The sequence below is a fragment of the Neomonachus schauinslandi genome, chromosome 9 (genome assembly GCF_002201575.2).
Source record: "Neomonachus schauinslandi chromosome 9, ASM220157v2, whole genome shotgun sequence".
Lineage (NCBI taxonomy): Eukaryota > Metazoa > Chordata > Mammalia > Carnivora > Phocidae > Neomonachus > Neomonachus schauinslandi.
This window is the reverse complement of record NC_058411.1, coordinates 40,465,184-40,475,162: the sequence shown is the minus strand read 5'-3', so window position 1 is coordinate 40,475,162 and position 9,979 is coordinate 40,465,184. Positions and strand designations below refer to the sequence as shown.

At 49.5% G+C, this 9,979-nt stretch overlaps 1 protein-coding gene across 2 annotated transcripts; it reads left to right on the top strand.

Moving 5' to 3' along the window:
• Positions 1-909: 909 nt before the first annotated feature.
• Positions 910-9,543, top strand: DACT1 (dishevelled binding antagonist of beta catenin 1). 2 transcript variants are annotated; one of them, XM_021701508.1, is made up of 4 exons: positions 910-1,254; positions 3,652-3,784; positions 4,533-4,688; positions 7,725-9,543. In XM_021701508.1, the coding sequence occupies exons 1-4, from the start codon at positions 910-912 to the stop codon at positions 9,515-9,517; spliced, it is 2,427 nt and encodes an 808-aa protein (XP_021557183.1). In that variant the 3' UTR covers positions 9,518-9,543. The 2 variants fall into 2 exon arrangements, with proteins under 2 accessions (XP_021557183.1, XP_044774141.1); XM_044918206.1 differs by having other exon boundaries at positions 7,614-9,543.
• The last annotated feature ends 436 nt before the right edge of the window (positions 9,544-9,979 follow it).

Sequence of the window (9,979 nt, the reverse complement as noted above, 5' to 3'; positions counted from 1 at the left end):
GACATTCCTCTCGCCTAATTTTATATGCCTTCAATACATACATACATACATACATACATACAACAGCCACAGAACTAAGAGTGAGACAGTTTTAGAGCAACATTGCACTGTGCTTTGGTATCGCTTGCCTCCACAAAGCGGAGTCAAAGAAACCAAACCCACAGAAATTGTCTTGGCATACACGCTGAGTACCTTGCTCGGCAAGGTGAAGGAAACCTAAATCGGTGTGAGTGGATGTGAACAGTGGACGTGGGGGAAAGGGTTAAGATTGTGTGCTGCAAGTCGGTCGAGTTTCAGAAAGTTCTCTGGGGAGCCCAACTGCTGCGTCCCCTCGCGACCCTGCCTGCGAGGCCGACTGTAACAGGATGCTGGGACTCGAGGCGCTCGCCCCTTGCTTTGTGCGAGGCAAAAGAACCAATAAGGAGCGAGGCAAAAATTGGGTGCAGTAAACCCGAAAAGGGGGCCAGGAGGCCCGCGGGAAGAGCGGGGGAGGAGAGAGGGAGGAGCGGGGAGGGCCGAGCGCGGAGGAGGCCGGCGCTGAGCGCCAGCGGCGCCCCTGACAGAAAAGGGGGAAGCCTGGGGGAGCGGGCCTCGGCGCGGAGGGGCCGGCGCGGGGAGGCGGGCGCCAGGCGGGGGTTTGCCGGGCCGCCGCGCGTGACGTAGCGCCGGGCAGGGCGTTATCAGCTGCGGGGCCGCGGCGAGGGACGCGCGGCGACAGCGGACGGCGCCGCCCGACCCCGGACGGCGGCAGCCCGCGGCCGCGAGCGGGTCCTGAGCGTCTCTGGCTGTCGCCCCGTCGCCGTGCCCCGTCTCAGGGCGGCATGAGCCCTCGGCCGCAGCCCTAGCGCCCGCTCCTCCGCCCGGGCGGCCCGGCTGCGGTGACGGGTGCTCGCTGCGAGGGTGGGGGCCATGAAGCCGAGTGCGGCCGGGACGGCGAGGGAGCTGGAGCCGCAGGCGCCGGCCCGGGGCGAGCAGCGCGCGGGGGAGCCCGAGGGGCGCTGGCGGGAGAAGGGCGAGGCGGACACGGAGCGGCAGCGCACCCGGGAGCGGCAGGAGGCCACGCTGGCCGGGCTGGCGGAGCTGGAGTACCTGCGCCAGCGCCAAGAGCTGCTGGTTCGGGGCGCCCTGCGTGGCGCCGGGGGCTCGGGAGTCGCTGCGCCCCGCGCTGGGGAGCTGCCGGCGGAGGCGGCGCAACGCAGCCGCCTGGAGGAGAAGTTCTTGGAGGAGAATATCTTGCTGCTGCGGAAGCAATTGGTAGGTCGTGCCTGGAGGTAGGGGCACGGCTGTCCCTGCACAGGGGCTGGGATTCGTCAGGTGGTCTGGGGGTGGGCGCGAGGGTGCCTCCGGCTGGGGGGACTCTCCCGGTTCCGGGACCCCCATTCCTGCGTGGGCCGCCGGCGCCCACGCGTTTCTGGCGTGTGCCCGCTTTGTGTCAGGTGAGGGGCTGGCGACCCCGCGCGGATTGCCGGGAGGGGGTGGCAGCGCTCCCCTCCTGGCGCTGCCTTCGGGGTTCTTGGAGTCGTCTGGTTGTAACCTTCAACCTCTCTAGTTGGACGAATGCAACGCCCTCTCCCCGAATGTTTGCAAACCCTCCTTTAAAATAACCATTTCATTTGGAGCTCTGAGCTTCGTGTCCTCCCGCCGAGAGGGGACAAAAGCCGAGGAGGGGGCTTGTGGCGAGGTTAACTGTCCAAGGCTGAATTTTACGATTTCGCGGAAGCGCACGTAGGGAGCCCTGCCCCTCCCAGGGCTCTCGGCCTGCCAGCTTTTGCCTGGGCTGCTGCTTGATTTCAAATAGAAGCCCTTTGTATGAGGCAGCGAAAACACGCAAATGATAGAAATTTGGCTGGGGAGAGTGCCCCGTCCTCTCGTATTTTATGTGACCGGTGGTGGAGGTGGGAGAGAGAGAACCTGCTCTTAGGCAACATTTATCTTACTGGATTTCCGTCAGTGTCTCAGTCATTCTGTGCTATCTGCATTAATGGGGAAGAAAAAGAACTTTGGCGCTTAATGTATTGATGAACAGCTTTTGACCCCGCCTCAGAATAATGGCGGCAGCTTTGTTATGGTGACCTCAAAAATGTAGTTTTGAAAACAGAGAGGAAAAAAATCTTTTTCTGACCATGTGATACTGTCTGAAACTAGACACATGCTAGATAATGTCCCTCCTACAATAGTGAACACAGGTGATGCCATGTAGTTATTTGTCAAGGGGTTTCTTGTATTATCTCTTTTCAGATAATTTTTCTCTCTCCTCTCTCCCTTTTTCTCTCCAGCATCAAAGTGCTTTTACTTTGGTTCATTTTTCCTGAAGAAACTCATTCTAGCAAACATGCATATATGGTTTTGTCTACAAGATTTTTAAATCAAAAGTCAGACAGGAGGAATAATATTCCTATGCATCTATTTTTTTAAAGATGTATCCTGGTTTGTGCACTACCTTTTTGGCATTTTACTGTTTTTTTTTTTGGTAGCAGACCAGATTCATGTGTAACATGGATTTGAGTCAATTCTTGCCGGTTATGCCTAGTCATTGACATTTTATGCAGTCTTGTACGATAGCACCTTTTTCTCTTCACGAGTTTCAAGATTGTGAGTGGCACATTCCTGTTGCCACATTCTCCTCATGCAAGGCAGCATGTCAGGAGAATTTCAGTCCAGTCAGTGTTTGTGGCACTCTTTTCATTTGTAGACTTGGCATTCATGATTTGAACCAGATGCCTTTTTAGTTCTTTTGCTTTCCCAGCAGTAGGAAGCACTAGGTGGCGGTGTGAGTTAGCACTACAGATCTGTCACCTTTGGAAACCCGAGTTGAATTCAAATCTTGATGGACCTTCCCTTGAGGGTTTTGGATTTTGCCAGCTCACATTATACTTGGCACTGGCTATTAGTATTAGTTTCTCACTTTCAAAGGCCCTAAGACTGATTAAACCCCACAAAGCAACTAATAGAAAACAAAACTCTGTGGGACATTCGGCCAGAAAATCTCACCTAAGTAAGAGTAGAGTATATTGTAGGAAATATCTTACACCCTGACTTCAAATTAAAGAGTCTACTGTGAAGTATGATTTTGTAAAAAATTGGTTGTACGCAGAGGGTTAAAAAAAACCTCCTTTTCTGGGGCGCCTGGGTGGCTCAGTCCTTAAGCGTCTGCCTTCGGCTTGGGTCATGATCCCGGGGTCCTGGGATCGAGCCCCACATCGGGCCCCACATCGGGCCCCACATCGGGCTCCCTGCTCCGCACGAAGCCAGCTTCTTCCTCTCCCACTCCCCCTGCTCGTGTTTCCTCTCTTGCTGTCTCTCTTTCTGTCAAATAAATAAAGTCTTTTTAAAAAAATTTAAAAAAAAAAGCTTTTCTTATCCTTACCTATAAAAAGCGAGTTTGTATATATTCGTTTATACAAAAAGCAAGTCCTGTTTTTATGGAGAAACTTTATAGCACCACAAAATCTAAGAAAGTGAAACGAAACATAGGAAATATTCTTGAAGTTTGTTTTTTTTTTTTTAAATTTCAGGTCATCCAGTAAAATTTTGGTTTTGGAAGATTTAGTGAACTCTTCAAATGGTAATCTGAATACTAAGAGCAGGCTTTCTGGTTCTTTGTGACCAAAAATGTGTTCATTTTTCCTTTCTGTGTTTCTTCCTAATCAGAATTGTTTGAGGAGAAGAGATGCTGGTTTGTTGAATCAGTTGCAAGAACTTGACAAGCAGATAAGTGACCTGAGACTAGATGTAGAAAAGACATCTGAAGAGCACCTGGAGACAGACAGTCGGCCCAGCTCAGGTGAGTGTGTGAGCACAAGGACAGAATTCTGCACTCAAGTTCTACTTCAGCCCCCTGGGTTTAGCATTCCCAGACCTGCAAATGGCAATGGAGTTTGTTTCTAGGGCAGAGAGAATTAAAAAAAAAAAAAAAAGCAGTCTGCCATTCAGTTGTATGAGAGGGAAATAAAACCAGATGACAAAATTTTTAATAATGAGATTGATCTGACTGGAGTCCCCTGAGTTTAAAAATAAAAGCTTCTATTCAAATTTCTGGAAGAGCAGTCCTCCTTTGAAACTTGAGAAAGTCAGAACTGGGCTAGAAAATTAGTCACACTTCAACTTCCTGAGACCACTTCAAAAGTTTTTTTTTTTTTTTTCCCCCTTTTAAGCCATTTGGCTCCTTAAATAGATTTGTTTTTTTCTTCAAATTATTCCTTCTGAGACATTCATGATAAAGTTGAGGCTTTGACAGATCTAAGTCTCTTTCCTTGCCCATCTTTAAAGGTGGGGTCAAGGAGGGCGGTCGATTTGAGGGTGAGAGTAACTTTGAAATGTATCCATAGATATGGGCTTTTTGCCTTTTCCTCAGAATCGCTTGAAATAAAACCATACAGTCACAATGCTAAATCCAGTGAACCAAAATTGACCCCCCCCACCAAAACCTCCCTTTCCTACCTTTCCTAGTTGATTAACCCTTTTCCTTTTAAGCACAAATGTGTACTATTGCTTGACATGATCTTAGTTCCAAATGGTGTTTTTATTTGTAGGGTTTTATGAGCTGAGTGATGGGGCTTCAGGATCCCTTTCCAATTCCTCTAACTCGGTCTTCAGTGAGTGTTTATCCAGTTGTCATTCCAGTACCTGCTTTTGCAGCCCCTTGGAGGCAACCTTGACGATCTCCGATGGTTGCCCCAAATATGCAGGTAAGCCTTTTTAGCATTGATAGACATTTTTTTTTTTTAAGATTTTATTTATTTATTTGACAGAGAGAGAGACAGCGAGAGAGGGAACACAAGCAGGGGGAGTGGGAGAAGGAGAAGCAGGCTTCCCGCCGAGCAGGGAGCCCGATGTGGGGCTCAATCCCAGGACCCTGGGATCATGACCTGAGCCAAAGGCAGATGCTTAATGACTGAGCCACCCCGGTGTCCCTTGATAGACATTTTTAATTGGAAGGGGTCAAAGGCCCCTAAAGATTATCTAGCTTCAACCCCTTCTATTGATAGAAAAACAGAAGGTCAGAGAATTTCATCAACGTGTTACATTTCATGACATAGTTGATCTAGAACCACGATGACCACTATTCAAGTCCTCTTTGGGGACCAGTTAGCTGATGGTGGCAAGATAGCTTATCTTTAGAAATCCTGTCCCAATATTACAGATCTTGGGCTCTGTTTGTGAGCCTTTGCCGTTAGTTTAACTTGTTTGCATTTTCTCTTGAAAACCACTTTGGATGTTTTTTTCTTCTTGTAATCATTTAAAGCTCAAACTTACACTAAGTTAAATGTATGTCAGACTGATTGGCACTTCAGGGAGCAGTGGCCCCTCCAGGTTCTCTACAGTGTCTTGCACGATGGCAGCTGTCTTTTCTTCTAGCAGGTGGGTGGGGTGAGATTCCCCTGGGCCATGTGCCACTGTTACCCATTTTGGGTTATCCTTGCAGTGACCTCCAGAGAGAGTCATGCTGTTGTTGGTATTGGAAGAGTTTCTGCATTTCCACTGTATGTCACACACTGTACCGAATGCTCTGCATACATTTATCTCCTCTGAATCCTCCCAGTAGTTCTGCAGGGTATGCAGGTATCGTTAGCTCCATTTTATGTCTCAGAAAAATGAGGTCCAGTGAGGTTAGGTTAATTGTTTAAGGTTATATAGCTAGTGAGTGGCAGAGGCAGGATTCACGCTCGGGACTAACTGCCAGGTCCAAGTTTTTTCCACCACACCCAGGGAATTCAGAAATTGCTGTGTTCGACCTTCTCACTGAACAGAGGAGGAATTTGGTTTTATAAAAAGAGTTTGTCAGAGGCTCCTCATTTGCTGAATGGCAGAGTTGTTGCTGAAACTTGGGACTCCTTGCGTAGTTCTGCTTTATTGTGGTTCCTCAGAAGAGCAGAGAAAACATGGAGAGGAGCTGTAGGTGCACAAGTCATTGCACTCTCGGTTGGTCTGTGTCCTCCACTTCGGTGGAAAGGCTGAATTTTCGAGATCTGAGCAATGCAAACGTAATGCCACACAACTGAGGCCGCTAACTGGCTGGTTTCTTTGTGTTTGTACTGTGTGCTGTCAGCAGCAATCATTTGGGGAAGCACAAATCTGTGTTATCTAGAGTGTGTAGGCCTCAAGTTCATTGGTAATTGCTCCCCTTCACTCTGCAGATCTGGTTTCAGAGGGAAACTTTAAAACCCATCAAAGGCGCTTTGGTATAGGTTTTCCTTGAAGACAGACCCCCCATCTCCCAAATGCCACATCTTCACATAATTGAGACAGTTGTACTGGGCCTTGGGGACTGAGAGGTCTGTCTTGTTCCTTAACTCTAAGTAGGGAACAGGGACAGAATGGTAAAGTGTAGGTAAATGTAGGGCAGTGCTTAAATGTAGGGTGAAGATAGAGTAGTGGAGGAAGAGGGATGGGCAACGATATTAGGTAGAAAGGTTTCCATTTCTTACAATTAGCTATTTATTAGGAGTGGAGGTGGAGGGGGTAGGGACACAGCACTTTTACTTTATAATAATCTTTTCTTTACAAATGAATCATAGCATTTCTGGGTCCAGAATGTATTTTTCCCCAGGACTGCTAATTATCATTGAAGGTCATGGAGCTTTCCCTTAAATTAAGCAATTTACATAGACTCTGGCACATAGTGGGTTTTTAATATTTGAGTAAATATAATACGGGATATATTAGTGATAAAAACTTTGATTTTCCTTAGCTGAAGTTCATTAAAGGCACTTGCTATTTAGAATAGTCACCAAGGTAAGACATCAAAGTCATTTAATTAAGCAAGAAAGCTTGATTTCATTGTATTTTGGCATCTACATTTTTGAGATGTGGAAAATTTATGCATTAATACTACAACTCAATCTTTTAAAACCTTATCAAGAATCCCTTCCTATTTAAAAATATTCTTTTTTAGTGTCACTATTGAAAGTATAAGGTGATTATTATTTATATTTGGTTAGTCTCCATTGAAATTTGATCAGTTTCTTTGAATTTCCAGTTGACAATTATACCAAACATATGTCATTAAGTAGTAGGTCTAAAAAAAAAGAAAATGAGGAGAAGGCTCTCAGAAAGTACAGTTTATCTGCAGTATTTCAAAAGGAAACCAGGAATAGAATACGGAGGGTAGAGTAGCCCAGAGAAAGAATGATTCAAAAAATGTTTTTTTTCCTAGTTATAAGTGCAGTGCATACTTACTGAAAATTTAGAAAATAGGAAATGCAGTAAATCTCCCTTGCTTTCTACACTGCAGTGCTACCATCGGCATCTTGGTGTGCTTCATCTAAGACTTTTCTCTTTTGCATGTATACAGCCAATAAAATTATAATCATAGTCTGGTATTATATCATGATTTTCACTAAACTTTAAAGGATTTTCCCCATATTATTCAGTAGTTTAAAAATATTTTTAACGGCTGAGGATGTATCATTTCTTGCTACACATTTCTTTGTTAAATCTTTCTTCCCTCATCCAGTAGTATGGACTGTATGTAAAAGAGTATAGTAGCTTCTAGGAATAGTTGTGGACTCTTTAGCATTCTCTATCTGAATTCGTTTTCATAGAAATTGGCCTGCGTCAAGCTGGCGCTGACCAATTCACTTCTTCAGAGTGTACCTTTAAATGTCTTTCAGATCTCATAGGATGGTTGGAATATAAAGAAGGCCACTGTGAAGACCAGGCCTCGGGGGCAGTTTGCCATTCCCAATCCACATCACAATTTAATTCCCTTGGTATCATTGCAGATGTGAATCCCAAGTACCAGTGTGATCTGGTGTCTAAAAACGGGAATGATGTGTATCGCTATCCCAGTCCTCTTCATGCCGTGGCGGTGCAGAGCCCAATGTTTCTCCTTTGCCTGACGGGCAACCCTCTGAGGGAAGAGGAGAGGCTTGGTAACCATGCCAGTGACATTTGTGTGGGATCTGAGCTGGACGCCATCAAGACAGACACTTCCTTACCAGCTCCAAGCAGTTTGTGGTCTGCTCCCCATCCATCATCCAGTAAGAAAATGGATGGCTACATTCTGAGCCTGGTCCAGAAAAAAACACACCCTGTAAGGACCAACAAACCAAGAACCAGTGTGAATGCTGACCCCACAAAAGGGCTTCTGAGGAATGGGAGCGTCTGTGTCAGAGTGACTGGGGGTGTCTCACAGGGCAACAGCGGGAACCTTAAGAATTCTAAACAGGTGCTTTTGCCCTCTGGCGGAATCCCCTCTTTGGACAATGGGACATTCTCCCCACTGAAGCCGTGGTCAAAAGAATCAAAGGCAGAACAAGTGGAAAGCAAGAGGTTGTCCCCGCCGGAGGGCTGCTCGCCAGGCGCTGCCACTGAACTTCCAAGTAAGCATCTGCCCAAAAATGCCAAGGCCGCCTCCCAGGAACACGCTCGGTGTCCCACCGCTGTGACAGGGGAGTCCCCCAAAGACGGCATTCAGGTCCTAGCCGCCTCCCCAAAGGAGAGCCCCGGGAGGGGCCCCGCGCCGCCGCAGGAGAACAAAGTCGTCCAGCCACTGAAAAAGCTGTCCCCGAAAGGCGGCCTGCCGCCTGCCCCTCCAGCAGCGCCCCTTCCTGGCCCGGCTGCGCTGCTGTCTTCCGCTTTCGCCGTGGAAGAGCGGCCGGCGCTGGATTTCAAGAGCGAGGGCTCCTCTTCTCAGAGCCTGGAGGAAGGGCCCCCGGCGAAGGCGCCGTCGGTCCCGGGCCCGCAGGCCGCGGGCGGCCGCCCCCACCGCGGCGCCCGGACCGCGGCCGCCCTGCGGGGCTCGGCCCCGAAGCACCGGGGCGCCCTGGCCCTCCACGGGCCCGACAGCGCGCTGCCCCCCGTGAGGGAGAAGAACCGCGCCGCCGGCAAGAAGTGCCGGTTCCCCGACGACGCGGATACAAATAAGAAACTCAGGAAGGCCTCGTCCCGGGGGAGGAAGGGCGGGGGCGGCCAGGCGGACGCCGGTCTCCCCAGCCGGCCGCCGGGTGCCGGCCACAGGGCCGGGGGCAGGGCGCACGGCCACGGCCGGGAGGCGCTGGTGGCCAAGCCCAAGCACAAGCGAACCGACTCGCGGCGCTGGCGCTCGGCCGCCGAGGTCTCCCTGGAAGAGGCCCTGCGGAGGTCGCGGCGCGGCCGGCGCGAGCACGTGGGGCTGTACCCCGCCGCCGTGCCGCTGCCCTACGCCAGCCCCTACGCGTACGTGGCCAGCGACTCGGAGTACTCGGCCGAGTGCGAGTCGCTCTTCCACTCCACCGTGCTGGACACCAGCGAGGACGAGCGCAGCAACTACACAACCAACTGCTTCGGGGACAGCGAGTCCAGCGTGAGCGAGGGGGAGTTTGCGGGCGACAGCACGAGCTCCAGTGACTCCGAAGAAAGCGGGGGCTTGATCTGGTCCCAGTTTGTCCAGACCCTCCCCATCCAGGCGGTCACAGCCCCAGACCTCCACAGCAACCCCACGAAAACCTTTGTCAAGATTAAGGCTTCGCATAACCTCAAGAAGAAAATCCTCCGCTTCCGGTCCGGCTCGCTGAAACTCATGACGACCGTCTGAGGAACACCACTGGTGGGGAGGGTGGGGTGTTTTCTAGTTTTCTGGAGGAGAACGTGGCGTCTGATTCTTTGTGTGTGACAATTCCACGGAATGTTCTCCTTTTGTTGAGGTAAACCTGAGGTAAATTGTCTCGTCTTCATCCTGTAGGGACGCTAGTGCCTTTAATGGAAGGTAAAGAGTTTTGCTGGCTAGGAGTAAATACTGGGTTTTTAATGGTGGTGATAGTGAATGAATTTTGTGGTATCAGGTGATTTTTATTGGAAAGTCTCCGAGCATCTCTGAAGGCACAGGTTTCGATGTTCGAGTCTTACTGGGATGGGACCTTTTGATCTGAAGGTCAGGTGGATGGAATTTAGGACATACGTTTGCTTCTTGGTTCTCTCGGGCAAGTGTCTCCACCAGGGTTTTCCTGTTGAGGGGCATCACATACAATTGTGTGAAGTAGGTACGATGGACAGTCAT

Coding starts and splice junctions, on each gene's coding strand:
- DACT1 (XM_044918206.1), top strand. CDS start 910: ATGAAGCCGAGTGCGGCCGGGACGGCGAGGGAGCTGGAGCCGCAGGCG. Junction 1,255..3,651: donor TGCTGCTGCGGAAGCAATTG/GTAGGTCGTGCC, acceptor CTTCCTAATCAG/AATTGTTTGAGGAGAAGAGA. Junction 3,785..4,532: donor AGACAGTCGGCCCAGCTCAG/GTGAGTGTGTGA, acceptor TTTTATTTGTAG/GGTTTTATGAGCTGAGTGAT.